This window comes from Orcinus orca, chromosome 17 (genome assembly GCF_937001465.1).
Source record: "Orcinus orca chromosome 17, mOrcOrc1.1, whole genome shotgun sequence".
NCBI lineage: Eukaryota > Metazoa > Chordata > Mammalia > Artiodactyla > Delphinidae > Orcinus > Orcinus orca.
Window position 1 is genome coordinate 3,184,366 of NC_064575.1, and position 22,251 is coordinate 3,206,616.

The 22,251-nt window shown below is 40.5% G+C and overlaps 1 protein-coding gene across 13 annotated transcripts in view; it reads right to left on the reverse strand.

Moving 5' to 3' along the window:
- ATP6V1H (ATPase H+ transporting V1 subunit H) overlaps positions 1-22,251 on the reverse strand; it is a 136,023-nt gene that overhangs the window by 50,575 nt on the left and 63,197 nt on the right. For 10 of the 13 annotated variants that reach the window (XR_007472727.1, XR_007472728.1, XM_033437651.2 and 7 more), the window contains 5 exons: positions 17,511-17,703; positions 8,591-8,769; positions 5,510-5,635; positions 3,247-3,348; positions 1,457-1,570 (listed from right to left, as the gene is read on the reverse strand). Coding sequence is in view for 8 of the 13 variants with exons in the window: in XM_033437651.2 (XP_033293542.1) it covers positions 1,457-1,570; positions 3,247-3,348; positions 5,510-5,635; positions 8,591-8,769; positions 17,511-17,703 (714 nt within the window). In the remaining 5 variants the exon portion in view is untranslated. Of the gene's footprint in view, positions 1-1,456; positions 1,651-3,246; positions 3,349-5,509; positions 5,636-8,590; positions 8,770-17,510; positions 17,704-22,251 lie in introns of all 13 variants that reach the window. The other 3 variants (XR_007472729.1, XR_007472730.1, XR_004486051.2) reach the window with 1 other exon arrangement.

Here is a 22,251-nt window from a genome sequence, read left to right on the forward strand (position 1 = left end):
CTCCACAGAGGAGCCTGTGAGACCTTTCAAAGTACAAATCAAATCCTGTCACTCCCCTGTTAAAACCTTTAACTATGACTTTCAACTCATCCAACAGAAGGACCCACCAGACCCTCCGTGATCAGATCCCGGCCACCTCGCCTCACCCATCTCCTTTCCTTCTGGCCTCACCCACTCCTTCAACTTGCCCTCGAAGCGCAGCACTGCTGACAGTTCCCTGTGGTGGCGACTGGCGCAATGCAGGATGCTGAACAGCATCCCTGGCCTCGACCCACCAGCTGCCATTAGCACCACCTCCCAGACCCCAGCTGCCACATCCAAACATGTCTCCAGGCGTTGCTCTTAAAGAAGCCAAGCTCCCTCCTGCTTCCTGGTCCTTTCTCCTCCCGTTCCCTCCACCTGCAATCCAACCCCCAACACTGGAGGTGGGTGACTGGTTCCTTTCCATCACTGTCTCAGCCTGGCTGCTGGGACCACTCAGAAAGGCCATCTCTCATCACCCACTTCCATCACATCTGTCGCCTGGAGCCTAGCGTAACAGGGTACAAATTAAGTGCTCAAAGAGCACCTGCTGGAAGAATGCATAAATGTCAGTATTCATGAAAAGTACTTAAGTGGCAGGAGCCTAATATTTAATACGTGATGTCACGGTGCAATCCTGGATCCTCTGCTATCCTGTATCTGCCTGCATCTTTCACACGTGAGCATTTGCATGTGCCATTAATCTGTCCTTTGGAACTATCAGTAGCATTACCGTCAGTTAGCGCATCTTTCCCAAGGATGGGGAATAGAGAGGCATCTGAGTGCAGAAGAGCGCGGAACAGCCAACCTACTGCTAAAACAGCCACGGCCGAGAGAGTCCAGGGGTGTCCGCTCACGGACACAGATAGTTCACCATTGTATCTAAGTAGTCACTCTAATTTATCTTGTTTTGAGTACAAAAAGGTCAATAATTTTGACTTAAAAAATAAAAGCAAGAGGAAAAACATGACTCTGGCTACTATTTCAAAGGCAAAAGGCTGTAATGGACGAAATGTGAGAGCTGAATCTTAACTGATCAATCAGCTTTTACTGTTTTCATGTGAACTGGTAAAAATCCATTCAGGTTAACCAAACGCCGAAGAGTTAAACCCTGCAAAATTGTAGCGTCTCTAATCAGCAGTCGAGATGAATTCCATTCAACTCTCAAAAAACTTATTCACCTATGTCGTAATGGTCCTTTTAGTTACTTCTGGAGTTGTTTCTGATACTAGTACTTTGAATATACATTTCTTCAGAACACTAATGCAGCTGTTTTTTCTAAATCATCACGTCACTGCTCTGACGGCTAAAATGTAGTTCCAGGTATTAATCAAATCACTGCTTTAAAAGCCACCACTCATCGGAGCCTTTCCACAAGAACTTCTGGACGGGAACGTGAGGCCCAGCAGAGCAGCAGGGGGCGGGCGGCACCTACCAGTTGTGCACCATGAGCTTCTGCACGGCCAGGAGGGCGTTGTAGCGCACCTGCTGGTCCTCGTGGTGCATGTGGTTCATCACCAGCTGCTTCCCGCCGAGCTGCTCGATGACCCTGGGGGCCAGAAGCCACGTGGTGAAGATGCTGCAGTTACTTTCAAATGCAAGCTGTTAGCAGAAAGGCCCAACTCCGAACTGCCCAGTGGTTTTACAAAGAAAAGTTACCAACACACGTGTCTTTTTTAAAATATCATTTTCTCCAAATCACAGACTTAAAGTTTTTATATATTTTCTCTTGAATCCCTAGTGATAAATCCAACTGTTATTCTCATTTCCTAGTCTGGGCAAATGTCATCAACCTGGACTGCTGCAGTAATCTAGATTACAGTGTTCTATAGGCAGTTGAGTAGTAACTTCTTTATCACCAGGATTTGTGGCTTGCTTAAAAACCAGTATACTGAATACCACCTTATGTCTGAAGTAACATCAGATCAATACTAAGCCCAGCAGTTGCCATGCTGTGAACCAGATACGGGCTCAGATGCAGACAGCAGAGAACACGAGGTTAAAAAGCACTCCGTAGGAGCCATGTTAATTTCCTGAAAAAACTTGATTTGTTAAGATATCTGCCCTTTCCTGTAATGATGGAACATGAACATGCCACATGACCTGCTGGGCAGTGAAACAAATGAGAAAATTCCTGTTGTCAAGAACACCAGGAGGACTGACAACTGGCACTGCTTTCTGTCACTGCCCCCTCAACCCCCTGAAAAATCCAGTTACTACAGACACAAAAGCAAAGTGAAAATGGTTATTTGCCTCACGAATGGAAGGAGGTTCTCTGCTCCTCTGGGGGGGAGCGGGGGCGTGCAAAGAGCCGGCGAGTGTCTTTAACCCCAGCCTGGGAGTGTGGGAGCTGCGGTCGCTGCTGCCTGGTGAGTGACATCGCCACCACACAGTCCGTGACAAGCGGCACCTTAGTGCAGTAGGGCTTCTGGTGGTTTAGGACAACCTCGCAGATGAGCACGTGGGGTCAGGGCTGAGGGAGACGCTTCATCTGTACGCCTGTTTATATTTTATTTTTTAAAGCATCTTTTTAAAAAAAATGTACTGAATTGAGAAAAATAATGCAGTATAATTATACCCAAACTTTATGAGTGCTTGATACGTGCCAGGAATGTAACAAGCTTCTCCAAACAGCATACAACAGCCTCAGTCTCATTTAATGCTTTCTCCCTCAACTCCTATCCTTTCACTGTTAGCGTACCTAAGCGATTTCACATTACCAAGCCAGCCTCACCTCCTCTGCAAAGCCTTACCTGTCTCCTCCCAGAGGGAATTCCTCACTCTTCAGTACTTGGAAACACATCCTTCCATTACTATATATCTACTGTGACTTTTCTTACACATGTTATATTTCCTTTTATATTTGGAAACTACTCAGGTCAGTAACAATATAACCACAAATAATAACTTAAAAATCACCAGTGCTAACAAAATGGCTTTTGAATTAAATCATACAAACCAAAGAAAACCCTGAACGTGAAATTTCTGGTGTGATCTCTGCTGGCTACTGCACAACAGTACTGTACACGTGTGCTTATGTTTTCATACTTCCCATCTTTAATTAGGTTTATCATTTATCACGATTCCCGGTACTATGGTCATCTTGGTTCTGCTCACTCCGTCAGCTCCTCAGCTGAATGAGTCTACTTTACAGGAGTATATAAACTAGGACCTCTATGTGGAATGCCTCGGGACACCCCGAGGAAACCAAGGCTCCTCACTTACCGCTTGCCTCGCGGGTAATGCCGAACGTACTCGCCGACGTCATGGGCAGCAACAGCTAAGACTTGTGGGTCATCGGACACCTCCAGAAGTTTGGTCAAAATCCTGAAATAAATTTAATACAAAGAGAGATTGATTTCTAATTCTTTTCTAGAGCACAACAGAGCAAAGGTATAATGCCAATACTTTCCTGAAAATAAACATTTACAAATATAACTATTTTCTACAAGTTTCACTGCTACACACGATACACTACACATGATTTACTGCAGGTAAGTTAGCAGCTTTCAAACCTTTATACACACATTAACAGGTCACTTTCAGATTCACAACGTCCACCACCCACAATTCCCACAATACCAGGGAAAGGGAAGAAGGGAAAACATAGGGAGTTTTTAGGGCAGTGAAACTATCCTGTGTGATACTGTGACACAGCAGGAACTGTACAACAGAAAGGCATGAACCTGAACGTAAACTATGGACTTCAGTTAAAATAATGTATAAATATTGGTTCATCAACTAACAAACGTGCCACACTTAGGCAAGACATTAAAAATAGGGGAAACTGTGCCTGGTGGAGGAAGAGAGGGTATATGAGTACTCTCTGTACTCCCTTCAATTTTTCTGTAAACCTAAAATTATTCTAAAAATTAAATTCTATTAATTTTACCAGTTATAGTAAGGTATATATGTAGTAATTCTATCAAGAAACTGAGAAGATGACCCAAAAATGGGAGATAATATTTGCACAGCATATTATCTGATCAGGGATTTACATCCAAAATATATTAAAAAACTCTTACAACTAAATACTAAAAAGAGAACCCATTTAAAAAATGAACTAAGAATCTGAACAGACATTTCTCCAAAGATATAAAATGGCCAATAAGGACAAGAAAAGATGCCAGACTCGTTAGCCATCAAGGAAATACAAATCAAAACCATGATGAGATATCACTTCACACTCACTAAAACGGCTAGAATCAAGAAGTCAGACAATAGTAAGTGCTGACATGGAGATGGAGAAATCAGAATCCTCATACACTGCTGGTGGGAATATGAAATTGTACAGCCACTTTGGAAAACAGTTGAGTAGTTCCTAAGATGGTTAAACAGAGTTACCATATGATTCAGCAATTCTATTCATAGATGTCTACCCAAGGAAGAGAAATAAAAACGTACTTCCACATAAAAACTTGTACACAAATGTTTATTACCAGTATTTTTCATAATAACCCAAATGCCCATCACCTAATGAGTGGATAAATAAAATGTAATATGTCCTTATGATGGAATATTATATGACCATAAAAAGGAACAAAGTACTGCTAAATGCTACAACATGAATGAACCTTGAACACCTTATGGTAAATGAAAGAAGCTGGTCACAAAAGAACAAATATATGATTACATTCACATGAAATTTTCCTAATAGGCAAATCCATAGAGACAGAAAGTAAAAGCTTAGGGCTGAGGGCGTGGTTGGGCAGAGAAGTGACAGCTAAAGGATACAGGGTTTCTTTCTGAAGTGATGGAAAATGTTCTATAATTGACTGTGTCGATGGTTACACAACCCAGTGAATATACTGATTTATACACTTTAAATGGGTGAATTGTGTGGTATGTGACTTATATCTCAGTAAAAAAAGAAAGACACTTGCACATATTAGGTCATCTTTATTATAACAAAGGGAACCGTGCAAAGCAATGGGGAAAATGTATGTTATTTTCAATAAATGTTGCTAGTTCAATTAGATATCCATGTAATGAAAAAAACAAATCTTGTCCTACCTTATACACCTTACCCAAAAACCAATTCCACACGCAACGGAAATCTAAATGTGAGAGGTTAAACGATAAAGCTTCTAGCAGATAACACAGAAGTATATCTTCAGGACCTTGGGTAGGCAAAAACTTCTTAACCAGACACAAGAAAGCACTAGCCATAAATAATAAACTGAGCTACATCAAAAGTAAAGAGTTAGTGGCATTTGACGTGGTAGAAGAAGAGCTGTGATGAATACATATGACCAAGAAACCTATAGAATTCCCACAAAAACAAAAACTTGAACAGGCACTTCTCCTGGGAAAAAAGATATCCAAATGGCCAATAAGCACACAAAAAGGTATTCAACCACATGGTAAGGAAGAAAATAGAAATTAAAACCATGGAATATCTAAAAATTTTAAGAGGGACAAAAATGTGTCCACGAGTATGTGGAAGGATGGGGGTTTTTCAGAGTGTAAACTGGCATTTAAAACTTACTTCAAGAGCTCATAATTCTTCTCATTTAACCTCACAGCATTTTCTCTCCAAAATTTCTCAGATTTGTGCACAGGACTCCATTCCAATCTTCCAGATTTAAGTTCTGAACTATATTCATCAAATGAGCTGTAAAAAGATTTCAAAGTTTATAAGAATCTGAGAGATAGATACTCCAAAATTTAATAAAATAAAACATCTTCACTAATTATTTAACGACGAAGACTGATCATACTTTGTACATTCAAAAATTACCTCTAAACAAGTTTCAATGGCTTAATTTTCAATAAATCATGTGAAACTTATTCAGGGTACTAAGGTCCAGTACTCCTGTCAAATTTGAATGTTCACCATGAGATATTAAAAGGAGCACTTGCTTTCAAAATTCTAACCTTAATATACACATAAATGTATGTACACCACTAAAATATCTGATAGGGACTTTCCTGGTGGCACAGTGGTTAAGAATCCACCTGCCAACGCAGGGGACATGGGTTCAAGCCCTGGTATGGGAAGATCTGACATGCCGCAGAGCAACTAAGCTCGTGTGCCACAACTACTGAGCCTGTGCTCTAGAGCCCACAAGCCACAACTACTGAGCCTGCGTGCCACAACTACTGAAGCCCACACACCTAGAACCCATGCTCTGCAACAACAGAAGCCACCGCAGTGAGAAGCCCGCACACAGCAATGAAGAGTAGTCCCCGCTCGCCACAATGAGAGAAAGCCCGTGCGCAGCAACAAGGACCTAACGCAGCCACAAATAAATAAATAAATAAATAAATAAAAATAAATTAAATATCTGATAATCTAGCATTGTTTCTACCATGCCTCTTAAAACACTGTATTTGCCAGACCACTAGATACATAAAGATAAATTTATGTAAAAGTATATTACTTTAACACAAAATAAAATAGAATATTCTATTATACTTTAAATGACAAACCATGATACTGCAGTACAAAAATAAAAACACATACCTCAGTACAATATTTCTAAATGTGACTACCAACAATGCAGAGGTAATTCACTAACTGAATTAGCCCACTACAGATTAATTAAAAACAAAAACCTCTGTACATGTAACAAACTAAAATGCACTTTAATTCAAAAATTATTCACTATGTATCAAGCAACAATTATTCAAATCTTCATAATATAAAATTGCTTTAATGTGGTTAGCCAGTGAACAAAGTGACAAGACATGCTTATACTTTCTTTCAAGTAAAATTTTCAAAAAGAATTAGCTATTTAATACTGATTGATAATTCAGTATAACAAAGATTCACTGGTTAAGTTGATCAGAGTAACCTGTTAAATAAAGTAGTAATTTAATGAAAGGCTATTTAGTATAAGAAGTAATATTCTTTAACTAATATTGTTAAACAATATTGTTTAACTAATATGCTAAACCTGTAACAATATAAAGAGACAAATCTATTTCAACTGCTCCCATCACCATGTTAGCTGTATGTAAACAGCAATATTTTTCACATTACCAAATTCAACATGAAAAGTCAGTAAATAATAACAACTGGCTAGCATGGATTAAATAACTTAGAAAGCTATCACTAACCTTATTTACTTTTTTAAAAGGGTTTCAAATCATTATTACAGAAGAACCAATGATAATTTTTTAAATAAACATAATAAAATAGAATTTGTATAAAATGCAAGCCTATTGCTGGCCTATTATATTACAAACAACTTATTCATATTTGAAATTATAAAAAGACAAAAATCACCTGCCTTCCTCCACAAAGCCCCATACAAACCACTGATATGGGTGGCAGCTCCCATCTCTATAAACGCTTCTGGGCCTTGAGCTTATGGGCTGCACTGAATTATCTGGTAAACACATTTTTGGAACACATACTATACTAAAGGCACTTGCTGGACACCTAATGGAAAATCCTACAAGGTTAGCATTTTTATCACTATTTTACCAAAGGGAAAATTGAGACTTTAAAATGTCAAGAGGCTTGTTCAAGGCCACACGTGGACAAACAATTCAAACTGGAGTCATCCTGGCTCCCAAACCCAATCTACTTCTAGTGAGTAACTCTCTTTTTAAAATGTATCAATAGTTCAAAAACAAAGAATGCATGGGTTAATGGGAAAAATCATCAAGCTATTAGTAAACAAAAAAGAACCAGGACCAGAAGAATACATAGAACCCTATTTGTGTGTGTCTGTGTGTGTGTGTGCGCACGCACATGCATGCATGCTAGGGGGAGGGGGGCTAGGTTTTTTTGAGAATGAACACAAGAAACCAGAGGGGCAGGGGGAAGTAGGTGGGGAAGATGGGGGTACTGGTGTGTTGTCCCTTCTGTACTGTATTGTATTCTGTAGTGTACTGGATTCTGTACTGTACTGTATTCTGGACTGTATAAAAAAAGGGATTTTTTTCTTTACTGCATGTACATCACTTGCATAATTTTTAAAATAAAAAATAAATAAAACCAATAGGGACTTCACAAAAGCAGGAGGGCTTCCCTGGTGGCGCAGTGGTTGAAAGTCCGCCTGCCGATGCAGGGGACATGGGTTCGTGCCCCAGTCCGGGAGCATCCCACATGCCGCGGAGCGGCTGGGCCCATGAGCCATGGCCACTGAGCCTGCGCGTCCAGAGCCTGTGCTCCGCAACGGGAGAGGCCACGGCAGTGAGAGGCCCGCATACCGGAAAAAAAAAAAAAAAAAAAGCAGGAAAAATACTCTTTCCATATCCAAGCAAACCTCCTCCACAAATTAACAATGACTGTTACTTAAAAAAGATTTTAAACCAGGGGGAGATTCTCAAAGGGTGGCACCCACAACCCGTGGTAGAACACCAGGTCAGATTTTAGACAACAGAGAACAGTGGGGATCTACACGAAAGAGGAGAAATAACACACAGCTCTGACCAATGGTTGCCATGATGGTGAGCCAGTGTTTCCACACCCCTCAATTTTCAGTAGAAGACATGATGTTTTAGTGCAATCTTTTGAGTTTATAGTTCATAACAAATTTAAATTTCCTTAAAATATGAGGCAAGTCAAACAAGGCCCAATATACCCAGCCTGTGAGAATTAAAAAGAATAACATACCTAAGATCCTGGACACTCTCACCAAGTTTCTCCAAGAGAAATTTTATATCTTCACTGATATCTTCGTCATCATACTTCTGCTGTTCCAAGTTCTCCAACTGTTTCAGAACTTTGCACTGAATCATAGCCAGAGCATACTCTTGGCGAGTTTCTCTTTCAGTTGATTTTTCTAAGAAGTTCTGGGTTAGACAAAGACACAATGAGAAATGATATAATCTGTTATGTGATGTTCTCTGCACCTGCTTTCACATCCTCTTTCCCCTTCCTGTTCTCAGGTTAACTATCACCTTAAGTGGATGACTGGATCACAAATCCTGACTTCTTTCCTACGCATCTGTCCCACATCAGGGGCATCCTTCTGATTCCTTCCTTACTTACTGGCTTACTAAACATTTTAAATTACTGACCTAGACAAGCCTCAAAACACTGAACACATTTACAGTGAGATCCATCACCATCCTTCCTCACAGCCCTGCTCTTGAGGTCACCACCATGAACACTCCATTTCTTGGCCACATGGAGCCCTTAGGATGCTAAGAAAGACTGTTTCCTCAAGCATCTCTCTAGTTCCCAGTCACTGACCTTTTTCTCCATCCAATCAACCTGTAAGTGCACAAAGGACGGCAATTAAAAAAACTCTCTTGCTTCAGTAATTACCAGAAAAGTTTTGTGACATTCAAGCAAATTTCTCAGTTTTCTTCTGCGATTTTTAAGAGTACTGATGAAATCAGCAAAGGAATCTAAGTATTTCTGAAGATAAACTGTTCACTAAATTAACCAATATTTCAGAGCAAAACCATGCTCACGCTGAGGTCTAGAACAAGGACAAACAAGCTCTCAAGAAAGCCACCTTCACAAAGTTGGTAAAGAAGGCCTGTCAAATCTCCCACACTCAAAAAAATCCTGGAATAACAATTCTAAATCAACTGTACCAAAATTTTAAATTTCTTTATTTTTGCAAGGAAGTTATACTTCTAATAATTATGCTAAATAAATGCAGAGATAGATTTAGCTTAGCATATGGAAATTAGTAAGATCGATCCCTACCAAAATTCCAATTTTCACAGAAATAGGAAAAGCAATGCTAAAACTTGTATAGAAATATAAAAGACTCCAAATATCCAAAGCAATCCTGAGAAAGAAGAATAAAGCTGGAGAAGTCACACGTACTGATTTCAAACTAAACTACAAGGCTACAATGATCAAAACAGTATGGTAATGGCATAAAACAGACAGAGTTCAATGGAACAGAATAGAGAGCCCAGAAATAAGCCCGTACATATTCAGTCAACTAATATTTGACGAGGGAGCCAAGAAAACCTATTGGGGAAAGGACAGTCTCTTCAATAATGTCAGCAGGGAAACTGGATAACCACATGCAAAAAAATGAAATTGGACCCGTATCTTATACCAGTCACAAAAACTAACTCAAAAGGGATTAAAGACTTAAACATAAGACCGGAAACTGTCAGACTCATAGAAGAAAACACAGGGGAAAATCTCCTTGACATTAGCCTTGGGAATGATTTTTTGGATATGACACCAAAAGTACAGCAAAAGTAAAAATCAACAACTGGGACTATATCAAACTAAAAAGCTTCCGCACAGCCAAAGAAACAAAAAAAGCAAAATGAAAAGGCATCCTACAAAATGGGAGAAAACATTTGCAAACCATACATCTGATAGGAGGGCAATATCTAAAATGTATAGAGAACTCATTTAACTCACTAGCAACAACAACAACAAAAAAGCACAAGCCAATTAAAAAATGGGCAGCGGATCTATATAGACATTCTCCCAAAGAAGACATAAACATGGCCAACAGATCATGAAACAATGCTCAACATCACTGATCATCAGGGAAAATCAAGTCAAAACCACAATTAAATATCACTTTGCAGTTGTTAGGACAGCTATTATCAAAAAACAAGACAGCCAGTGTTGTCCAGATTGTGGAGATAAGAGAACACTTGTGCACTACTGGTGAGAACGTAATATTAACTTCAAGTATAATGGAAAAGGTTAAGGATAAATATTGTGACACCAAAACAACCTATAAGAAATAAAATACTACAAAGCAGCTTGTAGTATTTTAATTAAAGTAGTATTAAAAAGTAGTATTAAAAAGCCAACAGAAAAATTAAACTGAAATTCTAAAAAGAACTCAGTTAACGTAAGAGAAGGCAGGAATGGAAGACAGAACAAAAAACAGATGAAACAAACAGAAGAAAATAATAAAATGGTAGACTTAAATCCAACCACACCAATAATTACTCTAAATGTCAGTGAACTAAACACTCCAATTAAGAAGCAGAGATTATTAGAACAGATAAAAATTCAAGACCCAAGTTTATGTTGTCTCAAAGAGACAAATTTTAAATATAAGACACAGATAGGTTGAAACTAAAAGATGGAAAACCATAAGTGGAAGAAAGCTGGCATGTTTATATTAATTTCAAATAAAGTAGATATCAAGACCAAGAGCACTGGGACTTCCCTGGTGGCGCAGTGGTTAAGAATCCACCTGCCAACGCAGGGGACACGGGTTCGAGCCCTGGCCCGAGAAGATCTCACATGCCGCGGAGCAACTAAGCCCGTGAGCCACAACTACTGAGCCTGCGCTCTAGAGCCTGCGAGCCACAACTACTGAGCCCGCGTGCCACAACTACTGAAGCCCACGCGCCTAGAGACCATGCTCCGCAACAAGAGAAGCCACTGCAATGAGAAGCCCGTGCACCACGATGAGGAGTAGCCCCCGCTCGCCACAACTAGAGAAAGACCACGCGCAGCAACGAAGACCCAATGCAGCCAAAAATAAATAAATATAAATAAATTTTTAAAAATAAAAAGTTAAAAAAAAAGGAGCTTCAAAATACATGAAACAATAACTGGCCGAACTGAAAGGAGAAACAGACAAATCCACACTAACAGCTGGAAATTTTAACAACTCTCTCTCTTAGCAATTGATCATTGATAGAACCACTAGACAACAGAATCAGTACAGAGATGATCCAAACGATACTATGAACCACCCTGATTTAACTGACATTTACAGAATGTGATACCTCTGCAAAACATGCATTCTTTTCAAGCACACAGGCTACATTCACCGTGACAGACCGTGAGATGAGCAGAAGACAAATCTCAAAGAACTGGAACCACATAGAACATGTTCTCTGACCATAATGGAATTCAAATAAAGACCCTAAACTGTAGGGTGTCTTGAACTCTGATAACATCCCCCTTTATGAAACTCCTCCCTTCACCCCTCGCTTTTGTGAGATTTTACTTATTAGTCTACTTAGTTTTCTCTGTTACCTTTTCCAGTTACTTTTCTTACTATTATCTCTCCTAAATTTAGAAATATATCAAAACTCTTCTGTTCATATGGTCCTACATATTTGTTGCCAGGAGACTTACACTTCATATTTAAGATATTATCATAACTAACAGTTTCAACTATAACCTCAACCCAGTCAGTGTAACTGGTAAAGAACAGCCCAATGGCGCTCTTCTGAAACCATCTCTCCTCTCGATTCTCTAAGACAACAGGACTTCGAAATTTAGTCATGTTTGACGCTCCCCTTTCCTTCAAGCCTATGTCAAATCAATCAATAAACCTTACTTGTTTTTCCCTCGAAACATGTTTTAATTTCATCTCTCCATCTCATTACAAAGAATAAAAAGGTTGTGAAAAATATTTGGAAAATGAATTTACCAGAAACAAACCTAGATCATCCGGCAGCAGTGTACCCTTTAAAGTCGCTAAACTCAATGACATCTTCACCTCAACAAAACCAAAGCGTAAATATCATTTTGGCCTGTGTCCAAGTAACAGTGCAGAGCAACCTTGACTTCACTAAGAACAAAGTGGAACCAAGTGACCATTGAGATCCTTCCTTCACCAAAACTGCTAACATTGTAACATACATGTTAAAGCAGTGCTTCTCAAACCATCTGTGGTGAAGACCAGTTCTGTTTGATTTTCAATTTCCAATCAGTCAGGAACAAATACTTTTAGTAAAAAATACAAAAATGAATTTCTAGAAAAATGAACTTTAAAAGACATGCAAAATACAAGCTCAAATCTTATATTATTAACAGACATGTCAAATTACTGTAAGTTTCTAAATGCTTGCTCTCACTTTCTGTACTTATCCCTTGCAGGCTGCTAACCAACAGCTGACAGAACTGCACTGAAGCAGCGCTGTTATTATGGAACTCACCCCAAGATTAAAAATGTCTCAGTCTTACCAAACCTCTTCCAAACCTGGTATCTAATAAACAAGAGAGATAAATTCCTGAAATAAGGAATGAGGGATGGACCTAGGAATGAAATTTCTTGATAGCAACACTTCTATGTCAAAGCAGTGAGCAAAACACCCCCATACACCCAAACCAGAGCAGGTGTCTCTGGAGGGGTTATGACTGTGAACTGTCTGCAGAGGAAGATGTAAGTCTGTGTTTGTCTGTGTCTGTGTGTGCATATGCGTGTGGGTGTGAGTTAAACATCATGGTTAGTACAGCTAGTGTAAATCCAAATTCAATTTGGTGGTATTTCTTTCTAAGCTTTTATGCTGAAAACCATGCAGTTGTAAAATACAATTTATCTTATTATCTGACATATTACGGAGGCTCTTGACTAAACAGAGCCAAAAAGAGAAAAACTCTATACAGCAAATATGGTCTAGAATGTCTTTCTCAGTCACAGCCTCAAAAAACATTCTAATTTATTTTAGAAACGAAAGACTGACATATCAAGTTAACCAATGGAATAACATTCATGGAGACCTGGAGTTCAGCACCTGCTATGAATAATTGAGACAGACATTTTCAAAAATAAATTCACCCAGCCAAATGGAAAGAAAAAAAAATTAACAGCTGCTAGATTTCTTCAGCTCACAGCAGCTCAGCAAGCTTCCAAAAGCACAAAACTTCCCCTCCTGAGTTTCAGGATGTGGGGCAAAGTGCATAATCAGACAACCCTCAAACAACCTCATCGGTGAAATCTCTATCAAAGGTTACAGGAATTTGAGAATAACGAAGAAAAAAAAGAACACGTCATTTTTTACACCTATTCGATGGTCTAAATCAAATGGCTTTACTATGTCCTTACTAATGGCTCGATTTTAACTCAGTTGTGTACATCAAAGTTCGGGATGTCTAAAGATGTTCTTCTGATATTCAGTCTTCAGTATAACCATGCAATGATTTATCCCAATTTATCAAGGAGAGTCCAAAAAACTAATATACCTGTCAATAGGTTGCATGTATTTTAAATAATCTGAAATCCAAATTAGACAATAGAAGCCGAGAAATTAGCATAAGTTCAACACATTGTGGGTAAAAAAATTGAAACTGCAAATGAAGTATAAATAAGATTTTTAAATCTTGCTAAATAAACATTAGTAAAATATTCATGCTGTCTTTTCTAAATCAAACAGAACAGCACTTCATCTTTGCCTAGGTTCCACATTAACTTAGAATGCAATTGCTACAGGTGGGCGTTAAAGAGGCAAATTGCTAGTATTTTATGCTTTTATGGAGCGAAAAGGCAGGAAAATAAATACAGATTGTATATTTAGTATTGCCAGCCATCATCTGTTATTTCATTGAATTCTTACCCAATCTTGAAGTGAGTTAAGTATCACTAACCACCTTTCACAAGTGGAGAAATCAGCTCTGAGAGTTCAAACCACTCTCCCAGCAACCTAGTGCTGGGATTCACCCCTAGGCGTGTCTACTCCAGAGCCTACACTCTTGCTAACACACCACGTGGAAAGGAAAATTAGAAAAGGGTTATGCTACTGTACCCCTCAAATCTTCATAAAAAGCAGATAATCAATCTGGAGAGCTCCCAAATCAGGTCAAAAGAAAACTAAGAATCTCAGTCTGGCTTTATACTTCTTGTGACTTTTTGAACTTTGTATACCGTAAACACTCATCATGGTGACTTCATGAAGTCTCTCCATCAGAAACAGATTCACACAAAATACAAAGTCCCTAAGAAAAAGTATCTTGTCATATTCATCCTTCCATAATTGGTGTTCAAGAAACATCTGATGCATTGAGAGGTGGATAGATAATCCATGAAATGGGGGATGGGGGGAGGAACAGGAAAAAGAAAGGATAGGATGGGAAGGGGGAGGGACGGAGAGGGGGAGGGAACAGCTCACAGGTAGGATCCAGCTAATATCAACAAACACCTCTCACCTACCATGTACCCATATTAGAGGTACCTGCTTCCAGTGACCCTTTTATCTAACATAATAATGACTTAACATGAAAATCAATGGGAGGAGGAACTAGAGAAGGGACAAAATACTAAGCAAGGTCTGTGGGAAGCTCAGCTAGAACAGCTGCTACATACATTATGGGCAAAGCAGTTTATGCTGGGAGCTGTAGAGGGAGGGACAAGACAGGGGTCAGGGTTAACAGATACAAGCTACTGTGTGTGAAATAGGTGAGCAGCAAGGACATACTGTATGGCACAGGGAACGACAGCCATTGTTGTGTAATAACTTTCAATGGAGTATACTCTATAAAAATACTGAATCAACGTTATACGCCTGAAACTAATGTAATATTATAAATCAACTGAGATAATAAATAAATAAATAAGTAAATGATTTGATAAGACAAATGGCTTGTCTCAAAAAAAACCAAAAACGGACTTCCCTGGTGGGGCAGTGGTTAAGCATCCGCCTGCCAACGCAGGGGACACGCGTTCGAGCCCTGGTCGGGGAAGATCCCACATGCCGTGGAGCAACTGAGCCCGTGAGCCACGACTGAGCCTGCGCTCTAGAGCCCGCGAACCACAACTACTGAGCCCGTGCTCCACGACAAGAGAAGCCACCGCAATGAGAAGCCCGTGCACCACAAGGAAGAGTAGCCCCTGCTCACCACAACTAGAGAAAGCCCACACACAGCAACAAAGACCCAACGCAGCCAAAATACATAAATAAATTTATTTAAAACAAAAACAAAAGCATCTTATGCTGAGCTTTAGATTAAATCTCAACCCATTACTATAAATTATTAGTATCTGATTTCTTCCTAAAACTCACAGCACTCACTATATTATCTAAATGACACTTATAAAAAACCATGTAAGGGGGCTTCCCTGGTGGCGCAGTGGTTGAGACTCCGCCTGCCGATGCAGGGGACACGGGTTCGTGCCCCAGTCCGGGAAGATCCCACATGCCGCGGAGCGGCTGGGCCCGTGAGCCATGGCTGCTGAGCCTGCGCGTCCAGAGCCTGTGCTCCGCAATGGGAGAGGCCACAACAGTGAGAGGCCCGGGTACCGCAACAACAACAACAACAAAAAACATGTAAGTTTATCAAAACTGAGGGGGAAAGATACAAATGTAGAGATATAGTCTATGAAACAAGAGAACAGCTGAAGTAAGACCCTGAGTTCTACAGCAGTTCTTCCCACACCTATATTTCACCTTAAACAAGTCACCTTATTAACAAATTATCAAAAGAAATAACTTTGTGCTAAATGTTTACAATCTTCAACATTTGGAAAGATAGATATTTTAACGTAAAAAATATGTAACTAACATACAGAAAAGGGTAGGTAGATATGAGCTGAAAAAATACGATTCACTTCCATGTTTATCACTCAGGCAACTGTTGATCTTTCTATTTCCCAGAAGTGAAAGTCATACAAAGGGAAAAAAAAATAATAATCCAAAACATCTTTCTAGGATAATCTAATTGCAAAGATATTGAATCAAGGATGACTATCTTTCCTAACAGTTCACCAATTAAGAAAATCTATTTTTTTAAAAGGGTTTTCACGCCAACTTCATGAACAGCTTCCAATTTAGAAAAAAGTCCATGCACTAAGAGAAAGTAGGGACTCTCTGTATTCTTGCCCAATATATAATTACTTGAAACATAAAGTTGCACTTTTTTTTTTTTTTGCGGTACGCGGGCCTCTCACTGTTGTGGCCTCTCCCGCTGCGGAGCACAGGCTCCGGATGCGCAGGCTCAGCGGCCACGGCTCACGGGCCTAGCCGCTGCGCAGCATGTGGGATCTTCCTGGACCGGGGCACGAACCTGTGTCCCCTGCATCGGCAGGCGGACTCAACCACTGCGCCACCAGGGAAGTCCAATTTGCACGTTTTTGAAAGGTGATTTGACATTATCTATAAGAACTGGTAAAAAGTATATTCTTTGACTCAGCAATTCCATCTCTGGAACTTACCCAACCGAAATACTCATCGAAGTGGGAAAACATATGTAAAAGAAACTAGAAACACCTCACATTTCCATCAATAGGACACTGATTAAATAAACCACTTTACATCAACACAGTAGAATATAGCCATTGAAAAGAATACTGAAGATCTAGTACAGGAAAATGAAAACACATTTATTATATAGTTAAGAATAAAGTTACAGAACAGTATTTATAGCCTGACACCACTCTTATTTTTAAATACAAAACAAAATTAGACACCTATTTATATATTTATCTCTATTTGCTTAGAAAAATCTGAAAGATGTTAGTGACTATATTTGGCAAATGTGGTGTCTACGCCATTTACGGTTTTGCAATACATCTGCACAACCTTTTATTTTTGATTTGTCGTTGTTTGTTTCAAGAAAGCGTAAGAACAAACAATGGTTAAAAACACAAATTCTAAAGCCAATAGCTTGGATTTGTAGGTCTACCATCTCCCAGCCACTCTTACGTGTCATCCATTTAGATGGCTTCCCCCCACTGTCCACTCCCCCTGCCATGAGTACAAACTGGGATATTTTACTCCAAGCTCACCAAGATGCCACAGTTCCATAACTACATGGAGAACAAGCAACTTTTTCCCACCTGCTAAAAGCCCTGAAATATACTCCACAGTAAAAAAAAATGCCTTACACACACACACACACACACACACAAAACACGTACCCGGAATGCTGCAAGAATGATTCTTGTCACTTTCTCTTTGACCGATTCTTGCAGGATGTCGGACAGAACAGGAATGATGTTGTAGCGTCGCAGGTGTTCACACATCTGAGGACTGAACGCCAGGAGCCATATAGAAAAAATCATCTGATACTGGAGCTGAAAGCCACACTTGTTACTCAGAACTCCCATGATGCTGAAAAGGAACACACGTTGAGAAAACATTTAACACGACAGCACAACAGAGAGAAGAAATAACTGATTTTTCTTTTGTGCTGATGGATCAGTCTCTCTGAATCACGTCCTCTCTTTTTCCCCCTGAAGGAACGAGCAAGCCAGACCCCTGCTCACAGAGGGCCAGTCCTGCACGGCTCTCTCCAGAGTCTCTCTCCAGAGTCTCAAGGACACCACCGCCCTCGCTGCAGGGAGCACGGCCCACAGAGGGAACAGTAGGAGGACCCTGACGGACATTCAAGAAGTAAAAGCCTCAGGACATGGTGACACAGCGGATGCACATCTCAGTGAAGCCAGACGGTATAATCAAGATTTTCAATCTGGACTGAAAATGATCCAAGAGGATCATTTAGAGCTTTAAAAATATTTAGGAAACTCGACAGAGAAAAGGGGAAATGAGTTTGGAAAAAGCCTTTCATGAGTCTGAATTTGACAGAGCCAATCATCAAATTTGGGGTCAGAACCTCAGAAGCTTCTAGTTCAGCCTCCCGTCTTACTGTTAAGGAAACTGGGAAAGCGGTGTGAAAATGACAGGTTACACCAAGGAAAGCGCTAAGGAAATTTCCCTGGGGCATGCCTACATTCACACAAGGGACAGAAACCATCAAATCAGACGGTTAAACAGCGACCAGAGGGGTTAAAGAGAACTCAAAATCCACAGAATGTACAACGCAGAGCGAGCGCTAATGTAAACTTAGTCAGTAAGGACACATCACTATTGGTTCATCAGGCGAGACCAAGGCATCACACTAACACCAGCTGCTAGTAACAGGGAAGACCGTGGGAGCGCAGGCACATATGGGCACTCTCTGTGCTTCCAATTGTTCTGTAAACCTAAAACTGCTCTAAAAAATAAAAGTCTATTAATAAAATTAAATACATTTTAAATCTAATTTTGCGATTTACAGCTACTAACTTAGTGGACGGCTTGTATTTGTGCTGTTTCCCCATTTCTGTGATTTGCATGCACTTATAAATTCGCTGAATTGCCCTTAATGTTCTCATGCATGATTTCTCCCTTGAACCTGTTCTACTTTTGGTTGGTACGTAAGGCCTGCTTGTATTTAATATTGATGTCAGCATTCAACAGCGGTCAAAGCACAGCATTTCACACTGTCAGCACCCTGGTACCTGGCTTCCTTTGCGCTCTGCCTGTTCCACTTGTTAAGGTCAGCCTGCTACGCTCTGGGATGCCGTGGCTGACAATTCATTTTCCGGGTTCCCCATTTCCGCTTTCCCCACTGGCTCAGCGACAGGAGGTGCTCGCGGCTGACTCAGGGATGGAGGAAGAAGGGACCTCTCCTGTCGACCTCCTGTTCCTGCCAGCATCACTTCGGCACGCTTCTTCACCCGCCGGCAATGGCTGAATTCATCCTGCACGGGCTGTGGCAGAACGAGCGTCCCTGCACCCTCGAGACACTAGCACCTGCCGTCTGGGTCCCCGACCTCGAGGGTGGGGACCCAGCCCCAGCTGAGCTGTACTGTCCCCTCCAGGCCTGAACTTCACTTCATGCAGCCCCTCCTGCAGCCCGTGAATCCTGGCAAGTCCAACCTCTTACCCTTTGCTCCCCGCTTTAGGGGTAGTAGGATCTCTGACACTTGAGAGTCCCTTTATTTACCCATTTTCAGAAACCCAGTTCACAAGTTTATACATAGTTTATAGCTAGGAAGAATTTAATTTCTTCACATTAAATTCTCTCTGTTAAAAGGAAAAACTTTTAACGATGAGAGGGGCGAAGGAGAGCTCAAGGCCAATACACTGGTGCTGAGATCCAGACGGAAGGTCTCAAGGGGAGGCGTGCTCAGCGATGCGGACACCGCAGAGAAGCTGAACAGAGTAAAAGTGTGCCCACGACAGACGGGATTCTATTGCAGAGACAAGGTAGTCTTCTATACCCAAATATCAACCACAGAAATGCCCTAATGAAGCAAAATAAGGCCCCTGTTCACTGGAATAAGGCAGGGATTCCCTTAGGGCAAGAACCCAACTCTGAATCCAGTGAGGCAGGAAGAGCGAGCTAAGGGGGACAAAGGACACAAAGGCCCAACAGAAACCCAAACACGGTCATTTAACAAGTATCTGTTGAGGGTCTATGCGGCAGGTACAGTGCAAGGCACAGGGATAAAATGGGCAAAAACAAGACACTGTCCATGTTCCTTGAGAGCCCCGTGCAGGGGGAGGGAGGATTCCCAGAGGCCGTGGCCCTCGAGCTGGGCCTGAAGAACCAGTGGGTGCTAATTACCATGTAGGTCTCTGCTCTCCCTCGCAAACTGCTGAGTTTAGTGTTACTTTTAAAGTCACCGTAAAAGTTACTAAAAGATGCTGTGGCATCCTATGTGCTACCTTTGTTAGGTGTTTCATACTTTCCAGCTAGGCTGTATATCTCTTAAAGGAAAGGACCACATATGTTTCCTTTACTCCCCATAATATATGGTATAACATCACGCAGAGAGGGCAAAAAAACACAAACTGTCAAATCCAAAATCAGAAAGGAGGTTAAGGTCCATGACGCCAAAATAACTATTTTGTGCTCTGCTTTTTTAATGATGATTTTTCTTTTTAAATCATGCCAACGCAGGGACTAGGGAGACAAACAGCTGACCACTGGCTGACATGCACACTTCCTGCTGTTCGTCAGACCCATGGGCCCCTCGCACCTCACCATGCGATATTTTTTTTTTAAACTTACCTTTCATTTATATACTACTTTATACTTTCAAAATACTTCAAATGTCAGGATATAAATGTTCATAAATGGCCGTTGGATTTGGGGAAGCAACTACCCCAGCAAAAGCCCCGTTTTAGCTCCAGTATTTAAAAAATCAGTGCTAATCTTCAGACTTCCTAGTGAAGTCAAAGCACACTCTTGATCTTACACGGGCCCAGAAACATTCAGAAAGAGTGTGTGTCATTCGTGTAACCAAGAAGGAAAGAAAGGAAACTATGCAGAGATAAGAAGGTCCTGGGGTCTTAAACCATCAGTCTCCTCTTCCACTCTCCTCAAACAGGGTATGCTTACAATTTTTTCTCCTCTCAGGATCCCTGCTTGTGATTTGAGGAGCACCAAAAAGGAAAAAAAGAAAACATTCGACCCTAAACAAAAGAAACGGCAGAGTAGAAAGTACGTGTTTTCTTTCTTATAAAGTGAAAAAAGGGGCTTCCCTGGTGGCGCAGTAGTTGAGAATCTGCCTGCTAATGCAGGGGACACGGGTTCGAGCCCTGGTCTGGGAGGATCCCACATGCCGCGGAGCAACTAGGCCCGTGAGCCACAACTACTGACCCTGTGCATCTGGAGCCCGTGCTCTGCAACAAGAGAGGCTGCGATAGTGAGAGGCCCGCGCACCGCGATGAAGAGTGGCCCCCGCTTGCCGCAACTAGAGAAAGCCCTCGCAAAGAAACGGAGACCCAACACAGCAAAAATAAATTAATTAATTAATGTCAGATGCAGGCTTGTGACATCCTCTGTCACATAGGGGAGGACGTAAGTCAGGCACAGCAGATAAGCAAAGCTTTCACTTTAAAAAAAAAAAGTAAAAAAATTCAATGACTTTTCCAAATTGCCCTACTCTCAGCAAGTTAACATATTCTACCTTTATTAATGCCTGTTCTCAACCTAAAAGTCTCTGTATTAATTTGATTACTACTAACCTTGTTAGTGGGCATTAGCATATCAAAGTGTGTAGGTTGAACATGGAATATTCTAGATTGTACTTATGCCTGCTCTTGTTGCTGAACTGCATAGTTAATACTACTTACCATCCTCCAAAATATTAGTGCCAACAGTATTTTGAACAGCAGCATTTCGTTAGCCTCGGTCCACTGGACCAAATTCTAGTATTTAAGTTTATTTTTTGAGCAATTATAACTATTTGTATAAACTGGTGTTTCATGACTTTTATTCTCTCTTATAGGTCTTCCAAAGAACAAAAAAGAAAATCTATTTTTTGTTTAATAGAATAAAATTCAATTTATCTTGCAATTACAATACAGGTCCATGGACCTATTTATAAACCTAAGATACACTATGTGATCTTGGTGAGTTTGTTAACTATAATTTGAAGAATCACACTATTTCATCATCCTAGATCTTATTTCATCATTATTCATCCATTATTCTCAACTATGCTAATAAATATTAAAGACTAAATTATAAGAAAATTGGAGAATGACGGAATCACCTAGGAAGATGATATAATAGTGAAAGAAATAATTAACCTTTCTTATTGTATTGCCCAAAATATTGCATCACTTTTAAGAAAGTAAAAAGACTGGAAACACCATCTGTGCAGTCCACCTTTAAGTGTCTGTGCGGAAAAGAGTTAACGTCATGGTCCGGAGACAGCTATCCTCAGAAAGGGCTGCCTGCAAAGCTGGCCCTTGGCTGACTTGAGGGAATTTGACTGGTAATCCGTTCCCTACACGGAAACCAAAGTTCTCCGAAATGACAGGGAAAACTAAACTGTGTGCACAAACAGGATGCTTGTGCTTGTGGTGAGCGCCTGCTCTCCT